Consider the following 22935-nt stretch of genomic DNA (forward strand, 5'->3'; position numbering starts at 1 on the left):
TACAGAACTATCATTCTTGTTCTCTTTCTTTCTTTTATTTTCTCTCTCTCGCTCTTTCTCTCCTCTCTTTCTCAATCTCTCTCTCTCTCTCTCTCTCTCTCTCTCTCTCTCTCTCTCTCTCTCTCTCTCTCTCTCTCTCTCTCTCTCTCTCTCTCTCTCTCTCTCTCTCTCTCTCTCTCTCTCTCTCTCTCTCTCTCTCTCTCTCTCTCTCTTCCTCTCCTCCACTGTTGTCCTCCCCATGTGACTATAATAATGTTTGCAGCCCATTTTCTCTCCCAGCTCTCTGGGCTGGTCTGGTTTCTATTGCCTATTAACTATTCATAAGATCTTGTGACCGTGGACTTCTACGAAAAATTCCTCTGTAAGCCTTCATTACGCTAGTCTACACATCACCATCAAAGGCGCGTGACACACACACACACACACACACACACACACACACACACACCTTTCTCTCAATTGATCTATGGGAGGAGGGGAATAGCGAAAACTGAATGTGTGTGTGTCTGTCTGTGTGTGCATGTGCGTGTGTGCATGTGTTTGTGTGTGTGTGTGAGGATAGAGATCATGTATGAAAACTCCTTTAAAGTTTTGGAGGTCAGTGTGTGTGGAATGAAATTGATTTCACGACTAAGGAGGCTCGGGGCGTTATGAATGAAGAGAAGGTTAGACCACACACACACACACACACACACACACAGACATAGACACACATACACACTCCATTATAAGTGTATAAGCAGCTGACAGCAGATGCTAATAGTGACATTAGAAAGGTGAGGGAGGGGAGGCAGATTGCAGATGACATCATGTTCTGTGATAGGTGGGTCATTCTATTTCTAAGCTGACAGCTTAATGTGGAGGAGAGTGGGAACAATTAGCCTTAAACGGATTAACCAATCTCAAGGTCAGGAATCCGACGCAGGTCATGTGATCTTATGGTTTTAATCATGGGCTTGTGGTCCTCTGTAGCTCAATTGGTAGAGCATGGCGCTTGTAATGCCAGAGTAGTGGGTTCGATCCCCGGGACAACCCATACGTAAAAATGTATGCACACGTGACTGTAAGCTAAATGGCATATTAATATATTAGATTATTATAGGATGATGATGTAATGTTTTGGATAACGTTTGACATCAACTGTACTGATACTAACACCATGCTGAGACCCATTCAAGTATGAACTGACTAGAATTTATGGAATGGATTAAACTGATCACGAACTGATAGAATCACTCGCTCAATATTCACAATGACATTGGAACAATATTCAAACCTGAGTGGAACTGTAAAGTGTGGAACAGTTCCTCAGAGCATATTCAGGGAGTTGGGCGTTACACCGCTAACCGGAATGGGATTTAGGGCCACAGAAAGTATAGTTGATGTGATTGTTCAAGAATAATGTGGAGCTTAACTTTCCCAGAGTTTCACCTCCGTGCTCAGCGGAACGGCTCTTAATTTCCTTTCCTCAAAAAGATTTGTGTGATTTGCTCTGCAGAAAATCTGTTCCCACTAATACATCACGGTTCCGGATCTAACACTTTCTATGCAGCTCAGGACTAAGACTAATTATAACTTTATATAACTGATCTTTCTTCTAAAGTACAGAGAGAACAGGCAAAACACCCTATTGTAAGACCGAATTAGCAATAGCCAATGTGACCTTCTTTGTAAGGAAAAACTTTTGACGCTCAGGACAGGGCTAGTTTCCCAGACCCAGATTAAGCCTATAGTCCTTGACTAAAAAGCATTGAATTACACTATTTGACAAGTGTTTTTTTAATTTATGCTTCATCTGTGTTTAGAAAACTGTCCCTCAATGTTTTGGAACTCCAGGAAGTTATCACATTTATAGATTGACCAATCCTACGTTTGGCTGCAAACTACCTGTGTATCATTAAAATGTGTCATCAAGATTTCATTTATGTCTAAATCAAACCAGAAAACACATCAACCCTTTCATGTGGGCCCCTTTGATCCTCTCTCTCTCTCCACACTGGTACGAACAAATTATGCAAAAGAGGCAGCAAACAAGTCAGGCTGCTCAGCAGATTGGTTGACATAATGTCAATTGAGAAATGTTGTGACTAAACTTAAATAAAGAAGAAGAAATAAAATTACCAAATGACATAAAACACAATGGAAAAAGACTTTGGCGTACCTTAAGCGATATCATGGGCAGAAAACCAAATTCATCTTCATCGTTCATTGAAGTTGATGGGTCATTTATAACAAAACCGTCCGATATTGCCAAGCATTTCAATGACTACTTCACTAGTAAAGTGGAAAAACTCAGAAGTGAAATGACAACATTGAACAGTTCCCAGACCCAGATTAAGCCTATAGTCCTTGACTAAAAAGCATTGAATTACACTATTTGACAAGTGTTTTTTTAATTTATGCTTCATCTGTGTTTAGAAAACTGTCCCTCAATGTTTTGGAACTCCAGGAAGTTATCACATTTATAGATTGACCAATCCTACGTTTGGCTGCAAACTACCTGTGTATCATTAAAATGTGTCATCAAGATTTCATTTATGTCTAAATCAAACCAGAAAACACATCAACCCTTTCATGTGGGCCCCTTTGATCCTCTCTCTCTCTCCAGACTGGTACGAACAAATTATGCAAAAGAGGGCAGCAAACAAGTCAGGCTGCTCAGCAGATTGGTTGACATAATGTCAATTGAGAAATGTTGTGACTAAACTTAAATAAAGAAGAAGAAATTAAATTACCAAATGACATAAAACACAATGGAAAAAGACTTTGGCGTACCTTAAGCGATATCATGGGCAGAAAACCAAATTAATCTTCATCGTTCATTGAAGTTGATGGGTCATTTATAACAAAACCTTCCGATATTGCCAAGCATTTCAATGACTACTTCACTAGTAAAGTGGAAAAACTCAGAAGTGAAATGACAACATTGAACAGTGAACCATCATATTTTTGTATACAATATATAATAATGAAAGAGAAGGATTACTGTTTTGAATTGGTCAAGTTAGTGTGGGAGAGGTGGAAAAACGGTTGTTATCCATCAATAATGATAAGCCACCAGGTATAGACAACCTTGAAGGGAAACTATTGAGAATGGTAGCAGACTGTATTGACACCCCTATTTGCTATATCTTTAACCAAAGCCTAAATGAGTGTGTGAGTCCACAGGCGTGGAAGGAAGCTAAAGTAATTGCACTGCCTGAAAATATGCTGGCTTTAACAGCCACCCAATCGGTTTAGTAAACTGATGGAGAGAATTGTGTTTGACCAAATACAATGCTATTTTTCAGAGAAAAAGTTAACTACAGACGTTCAGCATGCATTTAGAGAAGGGCACTCAACTTGTACTGCACTGACTCAGATGACAGTTGATTGGTTCAAATAAATGGATATTAAGATGATAGTTGGAGCTGTATTGTTAGATTTCAGTGTAGCGTTTGATGTTATTGATCATAAATTGTTATTGAAGAAATAAACTTGGTAAGCCCTTTACATCACCAGCCATCACATGGTTGGAGAGTTATTTATCCAATAGAACCCAGTGATTGTTCTTCAATGGAAGCTTCTCCAACATCAGATATGTACAGTGCGGTGTCCGTCAGGGCAGTTGCTTCTTTATTTTTACAATGATTTGCCACTTGTCTTACACAAAGCTAGAATGACTATGTATGCGGATGATTCCACACTCTATACGTCAGCACCCAAAGCAAGTGAGCTCACTGAAATTCTAAATAAGGAGTTACAGTCCTTATCAGAATGGGTGATTCATAATAAACTGGTCTTAAATACATCTAAAACTAAAAGCATTGTATTTGGTTCAAAACATTCTCTAAGACCTAAACCTCAACTGGAGTTGTGTATAAAGGGTGTGACCACTGAGCAAGTTGAGGAAGCTAAACTCCTAGGTATAACATTGGATGGTCAATTATCATGGTCAAGTCATATTGACAAAGTTGTTTTGGAGATCTTATTGAAAGATGTTCTGTAGTTGTTAAGGCTCTGGTCTTGTCCCATCTTGATTACTTTCCGGTAATATGGTCAAGTGCAGCAAAGAAAGACCTAGCAAAGCTGCAGCTGGCTCAAAACAAAGCAGCAAGCCTTGCCCTTAACGGCACACACAGAACTAACATCAACAACATGCATGCCAGTCTTTCCTGGTTGAGGGTGGACGAGAGATTAACTGCTTGTCTTCTAGTTTTCATGAGAAATATTACTGTGACGAAAATTCCAGATTGTCTGCATAATCAAATAACATTCATCGGTGTGTCAATCTAAGTAACATAATTTAAAAAATCCCCATCAAAATCCATCAGTTTAAGCTAGAGATATCATTTTTGCATGGGCTCAATTCACCGCATCCGCCTATGGCGGCCTTCTGCATTTGCGGTGGAAGGTGACCGAGCTACAGCTGTGTTTGTCAGAACATGAGACATCCCGAAAAATCAGTCTTCTCACGAATACGTCTGTAGCGTCCATTTTGCTCTACGACACCCCACACGTGTCACGGGACTCATCTGAAGTCAATACCGTCGATGTACCAACTTATGTTTGCAGCATCCGAAACCGATTCTCACGAACACGATGGTGTTCTCCGTTTTGCTCTCCGTCCCCCACAAGTGTAACGGGACTTGTCTGAAGGTAACCGATACCGGTTTAAAATAATTAATGGAAGTATGGAGGTAGTTTTGTGCCTACCCAAAAAATAGGTTAAACCCCCCCCCCCCCCACCCCACCCCCCCAACGGCTTAGACTTGTAGTGGTTAAACAACATCTCATGGGGCTCGTGCAGTGGAGGAGATCTTCGTGGGCTATACTCAGCCTTGTCTCAGGGTAGTAGGTTGGTGGTATGTTGATATCCCTCTGGTGGTCTGGGGGCTGTGCTTTGGCAAAGTGGGTGGGGTTATATCCTGCCTGGTTGGCCCTGTCCGGGGGTATCGTCGGACGGGGCCACAGTGTCTCCCGACCCCCCCCGTCTCAGCCTCCAGTATCTATGCTGCAATAGTCTCTGTGCCGGGGGGCTAGGGTCAGTCTGTTATATCTGGTGTTATTCTCCTGTCTTATCCGGTGTCCTGTGTGAATTTAAGTATGCTCCCTCTAATTCTCTCTCTCTCCCTCTCTCCCCCACCTTCCGGAGGATCTGAGCCCTAGGACCATGCCTCAGGACTACCTGGCCTGATGACTCCTGGCTCTCCCCAGTCCACCTGGTTGTGCTGCTGCTCCAGTTTCAACTCTTCTGCCTGCGGCTATGGAACCCTGACCTGTTCACCGGATGTGCTACCTTGTCCCAGACCTGCTGTTTTCAACTCACTCTCTCTACCGCACCTGCTATTTCAACCTCTAAATGCCCAGCTATGAAAACCTAAGTGACATTTACTCCTGATGTACTGACCTGTTGCAACCTCTACACTCTAAAATGTAGGGGTTCAACAAGGGTTCTTCTAAGATCCTCAAAGTTCTTCGAAGAACCTTAAGGTTCTTGGCACTGAAAATTGCCTCCAAAAGGTTCTTCCAAGAACCCCATAGAAGGTGGGGTTCATCGAGGAACCTCATTAGTTGGTGGGGGTTCTTGCAGGAACCTAACTGCCCAACTGAAACATTTGGATTTGAATTTGAAAGGACAGCAGGTGCAGGCACTTAACTGAAAAAAGTAAAGATCTCCATAATTTAAGGTAAGGTTTGTCCCTTGTATGATCTAAATTGATATTGTTTTATGATGATACCATCTATCTTTTCATATTTGTGCAAATCTTTCTAAAACAGAAAATGGATGCAATTCAATGGATATCAATCAACAAAGAGGTAAGAATATGTAGGCTATAAGAATATGTTGAATGCTAGCTGTATTGGGTGCAGATGACTGAACTGCTCACTTTTGTGTCTGTGTCTGCAGGTTTACAGACGAGGAGGCTAACAAGGGTATGTCAATTTGTATTGGTATGTTATGCAGATCACATGTACAATCCTCCTCCCTTACCTCTTCAAGAAAAATCCCATAGGCATCTACATTATGGACAAGGTATGTGTATGAAAACCATTATCAAAAGAGTTTTATTCATCCACATTTACCACAAAAGCCAAGGACTTCACCCTCCTTACACCTCTGATGAATATAACAGGAAACCTGTTTGATCACCATGCACTGCAAAATTCTGGCTATGGATACGGAGAACATCAACACATTAACATCAACATCAACATGCCAGAGGATATACCCATTGAACTTGGGGCTCTGCTGGGAGTTTACCTTATATTTGGATTTTTTTATTCTGCTTTACCACTAAAATCCTAATAAATACTGACATCTAAAATATTGTGTTATTGTTGTTATTGTTAAGCGTATTACTACTACTAATAATAATAATAGGGGAGGGGGGAGTATTCATAAATTAACCCTAAAAGGTTATTCAAAAGGTTATTTGAGGATCCATTGAAAGGGGTTCTTTGAAGAACCCTTTTAAAGAGTTATTCGAATAACTTATAGGGGTTCCCCCATAGTTTCAATTTGAAGAACCCCTAAAGGATCCTCCAGGAACCTTTACTTTTTAGAGTGTACAACCACTGTGATTATTATTTGACCCTGCAGGTCATCTGTGAACGTTTGAACATCTTGGTGAAATATCTGGTCTTAATGGCCATGTACTGTTATAATCCCCCACCCGGCACAGCCAGAAGGGGACTGGCCACCCCTCAGAGCCTGGTTCCTCTCTAGGTTTCTTCCTTGGTTTCTGCCTTTCTAGGGAGTTTTTCCTAGCCACCGTGCTTCTACAACTGCATTGCTTGATGTTTGGGGTTTTAGGCTGGGTTTCTGTACAGCACTTTGTGACATCTGCTGATGTAAAAAGGGCTTTATAAATACATTTGATTGATTGATTGATGGAACGGTGGGGACTGTGAGGGGACACACATACACAAACAAACGCACACACACAGACACACTCTAACACACACATTATTGTTTACTTGTATTGATTGTATTATTTTTGTTGTTGTATTGTTTGTATATCATTGTATTTTAAATCAGTGTTTCAGTGTTTTGTTACTTGTCATGTTTTGCGTTTCTTTGTGGACCCCAGGAGAGTAGCTGCTGCTTCTGCAAAAGCTAATGGGGATCCAAATAAACAAATGAACCAGATCAATGCAAGGTCATTTCCGAGCCCAGTCCCTCAGATCTCCTAAAAATCTGCTTTATTAATTATTTAGGGGGCGGCTGAGAGAAAGGCATGTTGAGATGCACTGTAGATCAGTGACCTTCCGCTTAGCTAGCGGTCAGTCTGTCAGTCTGTCTGTCAGTAAGTCAGTCAGTCTGCCCTTTAGGCAGACACAGTTACATACGTATAATACATAATAATATATGCCATTTAGCAGACGTTTTATCCAAAGCGACTTACAGTCACGCATGCATGCATTTTACGGATGTGTGGTCCCGGGAATCGAACCCGCTACCCTGGCGTTACAAGCACCATGCTCTACCAACTGCTAAACATCTACTATAACTAAAACGTCACTACAGCGTCACTATGCTGAATATAGGTTATAATGTAACCTTTACAGTAGATGAACTGTACAGCTACATTGCCAGGGAAAGCTGAAAAAGAGCACTGATGCCTTGGGGCATTGTACAGGAGAAATGCATCTGCAACTATGCACTCACGCACTGCATCTATGTACTGTACTGTAGGGTACTGTATATATTGTTCAGGGCATCCAAATGTGTTACATATGCAGATGAGAACGAGAGAGTGATTCCAGGAAACTAGAATTATCTCCTTCACATAACGTTGTGGAGTAGCAATCCAGCCCTCTCTCTCTCCTCTCTGTCTGTCTCTCTCTCCTCTCTGTCTCTCTCTCTCTCCTCTCTGTCTCTCCTCTCTCTCTCGCTCTCTCCTCTTTGTCTCTCTTCTCTCTCTCTGTCTATTCTCTGTCTCTCTCCTCTCTCTCTCTCTCTCTCTGCAGCAGTGGTGTTATGTGTTGTTTCAGGTTAGTACTCATAGGATGAAGTATAGTTACAGTACATTGCATAGCTGGAGGGCTGAATGCTAAACATGACATCTACTGTTCTGTATGTAACGTATATGATACTGTATTGTGTTACAGCATACAGTAAATATGTTATTTTATGCCGTAGCACAGTTCAATTGTGTGACGGGGAGCTGATAATGAATTCCATAGGACCTGTCAGCTGTCTGCTGCTAAGCCCAGGACTCAGTAGTCTGGCTGTACACACACACACACACACACAGTCTGGGCTGTGGAAGCTTGACTGTGGGTGATTGGAGCGTGGAACTCACTAGAGTGGAGCAGGCTAATTAGTGCCCTGTGGTTGACCATGCCTGGGGCTGTGTGTGTGTGTGTGTGTGTTTACTTTATCACTGACTCCAATCAAGAGACACAGACTGAGATAGACGCACACACACACACACACACACACACACACACACACACACACACAGAGTAGCCCATGGTAACCTCTCCTTGGTGATAAATTATAAACAAGGGAGGGGCCACGTTATTGGCAACCTCTCCCCACTGTTGACGACAATGTTACCCCAACGTTAACCTCCGAGCATCCCACAATGCACCACTCCACACACTGCTTCTTCTAAGGGAAAGAACACACACAGTAAACAGTATTCCTTCACGCCTGGTAAATCTGCCGAGATCCTCCACTCCACTCGAGTGGAGAAGAACCTCTAATTTATGCGGACTAAATTCAATAGTTAAAAATAGAACTGAGTGTCGGGCGTCAGAGGGAGCTCACAGATGTCAAGGTAGCTGTGTTACTGTCTCAGCATCAACTAACTGTGCTAATCTGTTGCCTCCTTTCATGTCTTAGTATAGGCTATAACCCTCTGTATTCAAAGATGGTCACTTCATGGTCACTCGGGGTTGTATTCATTAGGCACCAAACGGACGAAAACAGACTAACACAGGGAGGGTCTGCTTGGACTTATACAGTAATGCTCATTAAGAACGCTCATTAAGAATCCAATAAGAAATGCTCATTTTTGTTTTTTGTTACAAAATGTTTCCGTTGCGTGCCTTAATGAATACGACCCTGTATTCAAAAATGGTCACTTCCTTCTTAGTTGTACAGAGGCATGTTTTGGAAATGACTCTCAAAAGGCAAATTAAATATTGAAGCGTACATTTGTAAGATAAATTGCTGTTGTCCTAGTTTCGGAGACAAGCACAGTAGCCCACGGTAACCTCTCCTTGGTGATAAATTATAAACAAGGGCTGGGCCACGTTATTGGCAACCTCTCCCCACTGTTGACGACAATGTTACCCCAACGTTAGCTTCCAAGCATCCCACAATGCACCACTCCACCACTGCTTCTTCTAGTGCCCAGGGTCTAAATGTAATGAGTTTCTCTCCATAAGTCGTGCACACACATACACACACACATACTGGCACGTGCGCACGCACTCACACACACACACAGTCTCAACTCAATACCTTGGTTATCCACTTCCTGAGGAGATAAATTGTTTACACTTGCTTATTTGGCCAACTCTGTCTCATGCAGTTCTTTAGTAGTTGTTGCATCACTGTGTTTCCCTTCAATCTAAAGCTTTTGTTCTATTTTATATGAGAATAATAGGAAATCGCAGCAATAGTCTAAAGCTGGGGTGTAAAGGGGCAGTCTTGTGTAATCTACCAAAGAAATGCTTTAAAGACAGAAAACACTTCATAAAAATAAAAAATAAAAAACATTATTCTGATGAACACAATGCAGACAGACGTGGTGATGATGTCATAACAACAACTTCTGTACCATTAGTAGATACACCAGATATCTCCTTCCAATATAACATCTATGTCTTTCTCATATAGCACCTCGTCTCTATCTTTCCCATAGCATCTCATTCTCACTGTGATGAACGAGGGCTCTTCTAACACTGTACAGCCAGGGTGATATTAACACTCCTATCTCAGCACTGGGAGAAGAGGCATGAGGGGTATTGCACAACTCAACTAGGGAGTACTCTTGATAAATGCCAGTTCAACACACATAGACAGACAAAGACACAAACATGCATGTGCACACACACACTTCTTGACAAACGGCAATTTAACAACAGCACAGCAGCAAATCCCTCAACCTCAGCATTAAGGTATGTATCCCTGTCCTCCCTTTGAAAAGACAGACCAATCAGAGCCTCAGAAGTCATGCCAGCATTTTCTTGACTAAAAGTCAAGCAAGAAACGCTCGCAATTACATGTTTCACCTGCAGCGAAAGTTCCTCTTCGAGCCAAGACCACTACCGTAATTAAATGTTATTTTGCTGTAACCGTGCGGAGGAAAGAACATGAGCGAGTTGGGCTCTAGCAATGGCGGGTAATGAGATACAGTAGCTATTATCTGCAAGCTGCAGCTCGGTAATGGTGTTCTATCAAGAGGAAGAAATGTCTCTACAGTACAGAGAAGGAGACATTATTCTACTGCTCCAGACATGAAATCAGGAGATATCAAACACAGGCGTATGACCTTGATGCCAATCATTACATGGATGTCAAGTTTAAGTAAAAAATGTGATTATCAATTTTCTGGTGAAATTTTACAGAATTATTATGCTTACAGGCATATGGCTCAGACACATCACAGATCCATCCCGATCAAAGGATGAGCACATACATAACATCCTGTCTGAAACATAGAAAGCATTATAACAAACAGATAATGAATGCCCCTGGCACTGAAAAGCTTAGAAACTCACAACTACATTGAGGGGGTGTGATAAAAATGTATAATAATGTTAAAGCTACATTCTGGGATAATAAATAAATAAATAAATAAATGGCAGCCCTGAATTGAAATGATGAACTGATTCCCAGATCCCAGACTGTACCTTTAATGATATGTTATCTCTCTTCCCGTCCCTGTTACGTTGTGATAGATGGTATCTGACTCTGGTGCGACCAGATAGATGTTGTTACTGGAGACAATAGAACTCTGGAGGTGTCTCTTGATCATTGATCAAACTGTTAGATAACACACTGTAAATAGATGCTAGTCAAGATAGCTTTGTTAACAGCAGCGGAAGCCAGTTGGCTTGCAACAGAGAATGTGAAAGCAAGATGAGTTCAGATACTCATTGTGAACATCTCTTCCAAGACGGACGACGTTCAGGTTGACATTAATTCAACTACTTCTTGCCCACCAGGAATGACACAAACTGTCACAACCTGATAATAATGTCCAAGATGAGCAATGTTCAAGATCGTATGAATTTAACTGCTTTGAATTGAATCCATCTACCAGAAATGACAAAAACTACTTTCTCTAAAACATCAAGTCAAGGTCACCTCCAGGTCCTCAAATGACGAAAAAATAGAAATATTCCTCCAGTAGATCACATTGAGGTCCCCCAGGTAATTTCTCCCCTGGCATTGCTGCCTATATCTCCCCTCTCTCCTTACCTCCATCCTCTCTCCCCCCTCTTTGTCATGTCTGCCAGGGGTTAGGTTTAGATCGGATTTGTCTCGGCCCACTGGTCCATCTCTCATTGGCATGCCACACCGGGGGAGAGAGAAGACCACGGGAGGACACTGACAGTCACTGGAATGAGATTGCCCAGGCCTGACTCTGGAACAGTTGTCACATATCTCAGGGGCTTGGGATGAGGCCATGGGAGCAAATGCATTGAGTTGGTTCCTTCCACCACTGACATGGTCAGGATACTGACCACAGGGCAGGGGTGTAAAGGTGACAGTTGAGGCCTTTAACTATTGGTCCCTAAAAAATGCCGGGTTTTAATCTGCAAAGATCACGATATCTGGACTTTCTCTTCAATATAGTTTAACTACAATTTCACACTGAAGTGCCAAAATAAAATGGAAACCGTTTATCTGTGAGAAAGACACCAAAGATAGTTTTTCTTTGTTGCAACATCGGTATACTTAATAGTAATCTGCTAAACATCTCTGTATTAAACACACACACAGTTGTCCAATGGGAGCAGACATTAAGGTAATGAGGGATTTCAACAAAATGTTTAATAACACTCTTGCTATTATGGGTGCTCCGAAGGTACGATGATTGTTGTTATAAGGTCATGTGTCCTAGACGTGAACACAAACAAATATAAAATTAAAGACTGACCGGAATTCAAACCCGGGTCTCCTAGGTACCACGAGACTATGTTAGTCCTCTGATGTTAGCCCTCTGAGTCTTCAGGTATTAGGCAAGGTTACTCAGCACACCAGTGTGCATGGTTCCAAACCAGCTCTGTTAAATAGCTACATCTCAGAGGTGCAAGAGGTAAGGTAAGAGTGTGTTAAGAACCTCTAATACTTTTTGATTATACTAATCCATGTGAGAAATGCCTGCCTAATACTCCCATATTTCCAAACACAGAATCAGTGACAAAATGTTGGATTTTCTGTAGCTTAAACTGTCAACTATTAAGTTTCCTTCACATGAACGTAACTTGTGAGCGTGACATCTTTTGGCAGACTTGCGAGGAAGAAGAAGAGAGAGGAAGAGTGACAACACGCTCTCTTTCTCTCTAATCCACTCTTCATTTGCTGTGGCAACACATTCTGTGTGTGTGTGTGTGTCTTCTGAAACAAGGCTTTGTGATGGTGCTACTCCTCAACCAATTAGGAAGAGAGAGAAACATCCTGGTACTTTTCCCTGACAGACTGACAGTGGAGACTAGAGAGAAAGGAGCACACACACACACACACACACACACACACAGAGCGAACATCAGAGCCCAGACTACAGTAATTGTTCTGTCACTGCACTAGGCCTACATCTGAAGAGTCTAAAGAGCTATAGACCTTCTAGGGCAGCAATAGGACATGATTCTAATGAATGCTTTCTCTACAACCAATACAGTCTATTATACAGATTGTAAAATAGACAACAGTTGTCTCAATATGCACAAAAACATAGATTCCATCAGCCAGTCAGTACTATCTACCTTTTCAATAAAGTGGAAGCTCACCTTGGACCCCCAAAATACAATAAGAGCATCCATAAATAAAGCAATACTCTAGAGAACGTAATATCACAGGAAAAATAGATCATCAATTGATTTCAGAGAGACAATTCAGCATTCCACAATGATTGACAGCCAGCTGGGACGTTGAAATTAGTTTATTTCTGGAATGTGTGTGTGTGTGCACAGATGTGTGTGCGTGTATGTGTGTGTGTGTGAGGGCGGCAGGTAGTCTAGCGGTTAAGAGCGTTGGGCCAGTAGGTGAAATATCTGTTGATGTGCCCTTGAGCAAGGCAGTTAACCCTATAATTGCTCCTGTAAGTCGCTCTGGATCAGAGCGTCTGCTAAATGACTAAAATGTGTGTTTGTGTATGAATGCAGGGGAAAGGTATCGGGGGGTAAACAGGAAGGGAGGTATTGGGGGTAAACAGGAAGGGAGGTATCGGGGGTAAACAGGAAGGGAGGTATTGGTCTGCTGCTATATTTAGAGCTCAAGTCAAAGGGGAGTATATCCCAAGGTCACAGAGAGGGAGGGAGAGAGAGAGTGCAAGGCTGCTGAACCACAGGCTTCCCCTCTGCACGGGAGGGAGGGAGGAGGGAGAGAGAGAGAGAGAGAGAGAGAGGGGAGACAGGGTAAGGGAAAGAGAGAGGGAGGGGGGAAGTGGGTGAGAGACAGGTATCAAGAAAGAGAGGCAGAGTAACCCAGAGAAGTCAAAACGCTTTTCACACCTACAGAGTATTGTCAGGAACCTCCACCCAACCTATGAAACTCTGTCCCTCTGTGACTACTGCCAGACAGTCTGCATTACCAATCTACCATTAGCACTAGGGGGTAGGGGGGGGAGCTAGAGTGACGTAGCACAAGGGCATAAGGCTTCACGCACTGTCTGAGTCCCAAATGGCACCCTATTTCCTACGTAGTGCATTACTCAGGGCCCATTGTGCACTATATAGGGAAGAGGGTGCTATTTGGGATGCATCCACTGTAACCCTTTTCTCCCACAGCCTTTCTCTCCTGATCATCTGAGCAGCTTAAGCCAATATCCAGAACATGTGATTACCAAGGCAGAAAACACGATTAAGCTGCAGACTTCTCTGTCCTTAAATGGATGGAGAAGTCCCACCAGCACTAGACTATGCTGACTGTCAATCCACATACTGAATGTGATACTGCAAAGTCATTCACATCAAATCAAATCAAGTTTTATTTGCCACATGCGCCGAATACAACAGGTGTAGACATTACAGTGAAATGCTTACTTACAGCCCTTACACAACAATGCATTTATTTCTTAATAAAAAAGTAAAATAAAACAACAACAACAAAAAAGTGTTGAGAAAAAAAGAGCAGAAGTTTTAAAAAAATAACATTAGGAAGGCTATATACAGGGGGGTACCGGTGCAGAGTCAATGTGCGGGGGCACCGGCTAGTTGAGGTAGTTGAGGTAATATGTACATGTGGGTAGAGTTAAAGTGACTATGCATAAACAATTAACAGAATAGCAGCAGCGTAAAAAGATGGGGTGGGGGTGCAAATAGTCCGGGTAGCCATGATTAGCTGTTCAGGAGTCTTATGGCTTGGGGGTAGAAGCTGTTGAGAAGCCTGTCTGAATTCTGTCTGATTGGTCTGATGGTAGGCTACATCAGGGTCATAATTCATTAGGGCACACCGTAGCAAAAGGTTTTGCAACAGAAAACTAAAACAAGCTTCCTATTGGACAAGTTCAGGTAGTCCGTCCCTGTTTCACCCCATTTTCTTCAGTTTTGTGCGTAACGAATACAACCCTGGAGAAATATATCTACTATATCATTGAATTGAATTATCATTCCAATGCTCTGATCTATCAATAATATTCAACCCTACTAACACATGACGTTGTCACAACGTTGCAAATAGGTTGTGAGAAGGTTGTTTATAATGACACTACCATGTGACAACGTTGTGACAACCTCATGTTATTAGTATGGCCCTAGTGACTTCCGTTTCATCATTTTTGACTTCAGGAGCAAATACCAGATTATTTGTAGCTACCTAAGTGAGTTCTCCTCACATGGCAACATGCTTTTTACTCTGCCACACAAATAAAAAGAAGGTTGGGGCATCAATCTCATTTTACCAGGCAGTAGTAAGAGCCTGCATGTTTTTTGTGGGGATTTATTTTGTTGACACTGTAAACACACACACACACACACACACACACAGCGGCTGGCTGTGATTTAGACAACGTCCTAAAAGAAGCAACAACAGATGAGAGCATTAAAAGAGCTGTCTAGGTCAACGCCTGTTTTCACCCAGCCCAGATTCCAGAATTTAAATGGGATTGCACTTAGACTTTCACTGTTTGTTTGCATGGCCGGCTGGCTTGTTGTAAGGTGTGTGTGTGTGTGTGTGTGTGTGTGTGTGTGTGTGTGTGTGTGTGTGTGTGTGTGTGTGTGTGTGTGTGTGTGTGTGTGTGTGTGTGTGTGTGTGTGTGTGTGTGTGTGTGTGTGTGTGTGTGTGTGTGTGTGTGTGTGTGTGTGTGTGTGTGTGTGTGTGTGCGTGCGTGCATGGGTGTGGATGTGTATGTGCATGGTGTGTGTGTGTGTGCATGTGTGTGGTGTGTGTGTGTGTGTGTGTGCATGGGTGTGTGTGTGTGTGTGTGTGTGTGTGTGTGTGTGTGTGTGCATGGGTGTGTGTGTATGTGCATGGGTGTGTGTGTGTGTGTGTGTGTGTGTGTGTGTGTGTGTGTGTGTGTGTGTGTGTGTGTGTGTGTGTGTGTGTGTGTGTGTGTGTGTGTGTGTGTGTGTGTGTGTGTGTGTGTGTGTGTGTGTGTGTGTGTGTGTGCGGGTGTGTGTGTTTGCCCATGCACATGCGTAAGTGTGTGGACAGAGGCAGCGGTGGACGGACACGCACACACACACACACTTTTAAAAAATGAAATAATGTTGTGGAAACCGCTTAGAGGATAATCCCATGGCGACGAGGCAGTCTGGAGTACACCACTCAATCGTCACAAAAAACACACACACACACACTCAGGCTGGAGTATACAACATCGTCACAGAACACACACACATTAACACGTACACACAATTAATTCCCCCCTCCAAAAAGGTTTGTTCTGGTGTTTTTTGGCAGCAGGAAGAGACTGACGTACATGGACATGAACATATTGAGGCTCCAACACTGCTCCCAATCCTCTAGTATCTCTAAAGCCAGCCGTTACAATCTAGACTTTTCCAATCCATCCTTTGTAGTGTTGTAACAAATGTGTTTCAAATAGCCTTCCATTACAAATCGGTTTCAGAGGTAATATCGTGAGTGACATTTAAAGAGCACCGTAAAAACAGCAGGTTAGCGTTTTTCGTCATGAATCTTGTTCTGGAGGCAGCTCTGCAGAGTGGTCACTAGCTAGCACAGCCACAAAGTCACCTAACCCTAACCTTAACCCTAACCTTAACCACACTGCTAACCCTAATGCCTAACCCTAACCAAAAATCACATTTTTGTTTTCATAACTTTTTACAATATAGCCAATATTGACTTTGCAGCTGGCCTATCTAAGGGGAAATAAACGTCATCCTGCGTAAAAACACAAGAGATCTTAGTTATAGTTTATAACCAGGCCCAGAGTGTGTCCTGATCAGATCACATGGTCAGGAGGTCCTAGTCATAGACCACCTCAGGTTTGAGTTTCAGAGTTACCATCGTGACATTGTCAGACCACTGCAGCTAAAATAATACAAAATACATTTCCTTTCCTGAATGTGGAATATACAGCCTAGGCTACTGTTCATTATGAAGAGAAGAGGTGACGTAGTAAATGACTGTCCCTCAGGAGCAACACAAAACTCTTGATTGTTTGACTATGGTAAAGTCTCCATGACGTACAGAAGACAAGCAGTGATATAAATTATGTACAGAAACAGAAGTTATTATATAGGAGTCACTGTGGCCCTCAAGTCAGTGGGTATACTGTGGCCCTCAGATCAGTGGGTATATTGTGGCCCTCGGGTCAGTGGGTATACTGTGGCCCTCAGGTCAGTGGGTATACTGTGGCCCTCAGGTCAGTGGATATACTGTGGCCCTCAGAACAATGGGTATACTGTGGCCCTCAGGTCAGTGGGTTTACTGTGGCCCTCAGGTCAGTGGGTATAATGTGCCCCTCAGGTCAGTGGGTATACTGTGGCCCTCAGGTCAGTTGGTATACTGTGGCCCTCAGGTCAGTGGGTATACCGTGGCCCTCGGGTCAGTGGGTATACTGTGGCCCTCATGTCAGTGGGTATACTGTAGCCCTCGGGTTAGTGGGTATACTGTGGCCCTCATGTCAGTGGGTATACTGTAGCCCTCGGGTTAGTGGGTATACTGTGGCCCTCAGGTCAGTGGGTATACTGTAGCCCTCGGGTTAGTGGGTATACTGTGGCCATCAAGTCAGTGGTTATACTGTGGCCCTCAGGGTGTGACCTGGGGACAGACAGTGACAAATGACTGGACGCTCGCTGGATGTCACTAAGACTGGTGGTGGCAATATTCTGTACATAGCCGCTGCATCTATTCACACACACACACACACAGACACAAACACAGACACACACACAGTGCCTACTGTCCTACTGAGTGTCCAACTGCAGTCAGCTACACATACACATAATCCAATTCAAAGTTGTGCTTTTAACCTAATCCTTCAAAATCCATGGAGGATTCAAAATGAGTAGAGAACGTTCTACACTACTATTAGCTAGCCTGCCTAAAACGCCTATTGGGGAAGTAGTAGTAATCTAATCTAGACAGTATGGTTCTATGTTCTTGCTCCACATTACAAAGTAAGACAAATGAGAGTTCAAAACCAGTGGGGGATGTGTACAGCAGTGGAAGCTGCTGAGGGGAGGACGGCTCATAATAATGGCTGGAACGGAGAAAATTGATACCATTCCACCAATTCCGCTCCCGCCATTACCACGAGCCCATCCTCCCCAATTAAGGTGCCACCAACCTCCTGTGGTGTACAATACTACTACTACCACTACTACTACTACTACTACTACTACTACTACTAATACTACTACTACTATTACTGTTGCTGCTACTAATACTGCTACTACTACTACTACTGCTACTACTACTACTACTGCTGCTACTACTACTACTACTACTACTACTGCTACTACTACTACTACTACTACTACTACTACTACTACTACTATTACTGCTGCTACTACTCCTGCTACTACTACTACTACTACTGCTGCTACTACTACTACTACTACTATTATTACTGCTGCTACTATTCCTGCTACTACTACTACTACTACTACTACTGCTACTACAACTACTACTACTACTACCACCACCACTACTACTACTACTACAACTACTACTACTGCTACTACTACTACACTACTGACTACTACTACTACTACTACTACTGCTACTACAACTACTACTACTACTACCACCACCACTACTACTACTACTACAACTACTACTACTGCTACTACTACTACTACTACTGCAGTGGTTAGTTGTACTAAAATGTAGATTGTACGTATGCTACGGTTCTAAGTGATTTCCTCTATTTTGCAAAGTAAGGCAAATATTTCACCTTGAGGAAAATGTCCTGTGGCTTCTCTCTCTCTCTCTCTCTCTCTCTCTCTCTCACTCTCTTTCTCTCTCTCTGTCTCTCTCGCTACCCCTCTCTGTCCTCTTCCTCCCTCTCTCCCTCTCTCTCTCTGTGCCAAGCAAAGCCACTCAGCACTTTTACCTCAGCTAGAGAAATCATCATCAGCCACCGTGGGGTATTCAAACACCAGCCAAGGGGGTACTTTGATATTCTCCCAATCTCCCTGACACCCTAAGCCCTGCTGATCTCCCAATGAGATGGGTGGAAACCACCGCAGACTTGGCAGAACGAGGAAGTATGCTAGTGGAATAATTGAAGTGGGGGCGGTAAAGGAGGTGGAAGGGGAAGTTAGGGGAATGACTTATTACTTGGACGTCTTACTACCCTACACCTCAGTGTGCCTTTAAGTGCAGTTGATTTGGAGCCGCCTGGGATTCCATTAGAAACATCCAAGCTTCATTCAACCTCATTCATATCAAGCCTCTTTTCCCAGCAATCTTCAATTCCCACCCAATATCTCCACAGATATGGTTATAAAAATCTAATGGATTCTAATCACAGCAACGGGGAGTTCTAGGTTTGAAGTCATGTCAGTTTTTCCAATTTAATTACATCAGTTTACTACATCTCTCCATCTCTTTCTTTTTCTCTGTCTCTCTATTTCTTTGAGAAAATATTGTTTTTTATTACTTTTATGAGCCACATAGCTAATTAAAAATGGAGATGTCTTTGGTATTGACTGTCTGCACAGGTATATGTGATGTGTGCATACAGTGTAGAAATGTACACTGAGCATACCAAACATTAGGAACACCTTCCTAATATTGAGTTGCATGCCCCCCTTTTGCCCTCAGAACAGCCTCAATTTGTCGGGGTGTCGAAAGCATTCCACAGGGATGCTGGCCCATGTTGACTCCAATGCTTCTCACAGTTATGTCAAGTTGGCTGGATGTCCGATGGGGGGTGGACAATTCTTGATACACACAGACAACTGTTGAGAGTGAAAAACCCAGCAGCGTTGCAGTTCTTGACAAAAACCGGTGTGCCTGTAACCTTATACACACGCCTCCCTCTCTATAACAGTCTTATAACAGTCTTATAACACCTACCGTTCATGCCGTTGTAGATGCTCCTGTGATGCGGTGACAGCTCTTCAGCGGTGGCCGGTCTCTTCAGTACCTCTCTCCCAGGGCTGCCGAACTTCATGTGGTCCGGACTCACACTATACTGGTGCCTGTGAGTCTCTGGACTGCCCCCGGCCGACATCACACACCCCTTCTCATGGTGCTGCTGGAGCTCGGGCGTCCCCAACCCTAGATGTGCCTGTCTGGGCTCGGGGCTTCCACAGCAGCTACTGCCCCCGATGCTCCCCCTGTGGTGCCTCTGGTAGAGCTCCCCGGCGCTGCCGCCCTGACCCGACCCCAGGAGGTGCTGCTGTTTCTGGGAGAGAAGCAGGTCGGAGCCGTGGAGGTAGTGGTGCTTGGTGGATGGGTGCTGGGACTCGGGGCTCCGGCGCCCCAGGTTGCGGCCATACTTCTCGGGGCTGAGCCCCCGCATGGAGCGGCCGCTGTGGGTGTGGTCGGGCACGGAGATGGAGCCGCAGCGGGGCCGGCAGGGCTGGGGCATGGCGTACGGATACTCCAGGCTGGTGCTACGGTGCCTGCCCTGGGGGTGAGGAGGTTCAGGGCTCGAGGGGATCTCACGTTCTCCACTCACACTGCCACCCCGGGGTTTTTGGAGATTCTCCGGGCTCCCAGTTCCACCGCCCCCGAGGCCACCGGCGTGTGTAGCCAGGTGGAGCTGCTTGTGGTGGGGGTGATCGGAGCTGTCGGCGCTCCCTGCGCTAGACGTACTACTCCCATCCCCCACGTCCCTCATCAACAACCCTGTCCCGGGGACCAGCAACAAACTACTCTGGCTATCGATAGAATTCCTACACCCTCCTACCACCCCCACCCCACAACCTCCCCCTCCTCCTCCTCCACCAACCCCCACCCCTCCACCACCTCCTCCTCCTCCTCCTCCAGCTTTCTCCTCGTCGAGTAACAAACAGAGTTCTTTGAGTTCCAGGTTTTCCCGGACCACCTCGTCCTGCCGCACCTCCAGCTCCTTGAGCTTCTGAAGGTACAACGTCACCTCCTTCCTCATGATGGAGGCACTGTAGCGCCCCAGTCGCTGCCACTCCCTGGACACCCGCTTGCCCTTCTGACGGTCGTCATCCAGGAAGCAACACAGGTCCCTCAGCTCCCGGTTGTCCTCCTGTAGTTTCTGGTTGATGTCCTGAGGAGAGGAGAGGGGATGAGAGGAGAGGAGTGGAGTGGAGTGGAGAAAGAGAGGTGAGAAGTTTTTATTAGTGCTATTTAATTCATTCACTCTTATCTAGGTCCTACTGAGGTAGAAATCTCTTATTCGAGGGAACCTCGTTTTAATATCATGTCAGTCAAAGAAGAGTCAAATAACTGACCCCTTCAGCTGCTCATAAACCTCTGTATCACATAAATATGGATGTGAACCTTTTGGATGTAGGAGTGGTAGAGGGCAAATAGGCCGTGAGTGAGCTGAGAGAGGGCGCCAAGGAGGGAGGGCAAGCAAAGCACCAGGCCAGAACATACCTCTCTCTCTCTCTCATTTGAAACATGATGGCATCTTTGCCCAAGGTTCTCCAACTCCTCTAATTATCCATAATAACATACCCCTCAGACCCTCCAGCACATGTAGTTTAATTAGGTACCATGGTGCTTCGGTCTGGGCTTTTGGGTCTGCTCTCTGAAGCAGCCAAGGATCCTTCCTCAATCCCCTTGTGCTTCATCTCAGTCTCTCCTATCTCATTTTAATGAAGCTCCGAGTATTGGAGGTGGATGTTAAATCAAGTTTATGTAGCTGGGAGAAACAATAAGATTATGCCAGGATTATTCTTGTTAGTTACACTGCACCAAATAAGATTTGGAAGAGATAATACATATATTTGGGGAGTTTAATGAGTATTCTGGGTTAAATAGGTTTACTCTTGTAGCCTAGTAGAATTTGTTGAAGATATTCCAAGAGCAAGCACCAAGGATGTGCCATAGGCCTACACACCAAAGCTTTTGCAATGGGGATGATGACTAAAGACAAAAGGTGAGTGAGAGAGAAAGTAGAAGAATGATGATGCTTGACATTCAGCCCAGATGCCTTCTCACTATGCTTTCTGATGGAAGATGATGGATGCACACAAAAGTAGGCATATGCACGCTCACAGATACATGCACACGGAGAGGGAGAAAGATCTTGTAAAATGAAATTAACTTATATACATCCTGCTTCCATTTCATCATGTGGACAGCGGCGCACTTTAAAGAAAGCTCCAGCTCAACCCCGAACCCCCTCTCATGCTGTGCGCGCTCAGATGCGCCAGCGCGGCCTCCCCACTGTTAACTATGATATCATATTTTTAGAAATGCCGCGCGCGCCCATTCCTCACCTTCAGCCCTCTGATCTCGTTCAAGTGCAGCTGGAGGCTGCGATTGACCTCGCGGATCAGATTGCTGTGGTCCAGTATCACGCTCATTTTATCGGCTTCAGACCGCCGGAGCCGCCGCACCAAATCCTCTTTGGTCCACTTGAGAAGGTCCTCCTCTGGTATATTTGAGATGTCTTCCGCTGGACTTTCACTCTTTGTTATGGACAGTGAAAGCTGTGGCTGACTAGCTTTCTCCATCGCTACGGTTCCGTTGTCGGGAATACCGGCGACAACAGGCTTGAAATACAACTCAGAGGGAACTGACAGTCAACCTCCGCTCGCATCCGTGGCAAACTGATCCGGAATTACCGTTCGAAATCAAATCGCATAGTTGCCTGACCTCTCTCTGTTGCTCCGAACACTTCAGCCCCCAAATGCAACAGCTGAGGACGCCACCGACTCCTTAGTCCAACAGTGAAATATAGCCCTAGAAAAGGCTACGTGCAGGTATCTAACATCCCCAAACCCCGGCATGGACTATTTTTTAGTTCATGCAAGTTTGCACCTGAAAGCATCCACATTTAGTCTCTTCCGTCCTGAAGTGGAGAGAGCTTCGTCGGGTAGCGGGTTGCTGATGCGCATCTCCCCGCCTCTTGTAGCTGCACAGTTTAATACATAGGGGAGGAGGAACCGCTGCAGGATCGCCAGGCAAGTGAACTGCACTGGAAAAGAGGGAGAGAGCGTGACTGCAGCGACTAGACGAACCTCCTCTCTCTCTCTCTCTCTCTCTCTCTCTCTCTCTCTCTCTCTCTCTCTCTCTCTCTCTCTCTCTCTCTCTCTCTCTCTCTCTCTCTCTCTCTCTCTCTCGCTCTCTCTCGCCATCCAAGTGACTCCATCAAATGATGCGGGAGTGATGGGGATGCTTTGGTACCCAGCGCCATCTACAGA

The 22935-nt window shown here is 44.3% G+C and overlaps 1 protein-coding gene across 2 annotated transcripts in view; it reads right to left on the reverse strand.

The window, feature by feature from the left end:
* The window catches only part of ccdc85al (coiled-coil domain containing 85A, like), a 25741-nt gene extending 2977 nt beyond the window's left edge, over window positions 1–22764 (reverse strand). For both annotated transcript variants that reach the window (XM_041838904.2, XM_041838903.2), the window contains exons 1-2: window positions 22009–22764; window positions 19658–20828 (exon numbers count right to left, since the gene is read on the reverse strand). In XM_041838904.2, coding sequence (XP_041694838.2) covers window positions 19658–20828; window positions 22009–22245 — 1408 coding nt within the window. In that variant the 5' untranslated portion in view covers window positions 22246–22764. The remainder of the gene's footprint in view (window positions 1–19657; window positions 20829–22008) is intronic.
* Between the last annotated feature and the right edge of the window lie 171 nt (window positions 22765–22935).

This window comes from Coregonus clupeaformis, chromosome 20, assembly GCF_020615455.1.
Source record: "Coregonus clupeaformis isolate EN_2021a chromosome 20, ASM2061545v1, whole genome shotgun sequence".
Taxonomy (NCBI): domain Eukaryota; kingdom Metazoa; phylum Chordata; class Actinopteri; order Salmoniformes; family Salmonidae; genus Coregonus; species Coregonus clupeaformis.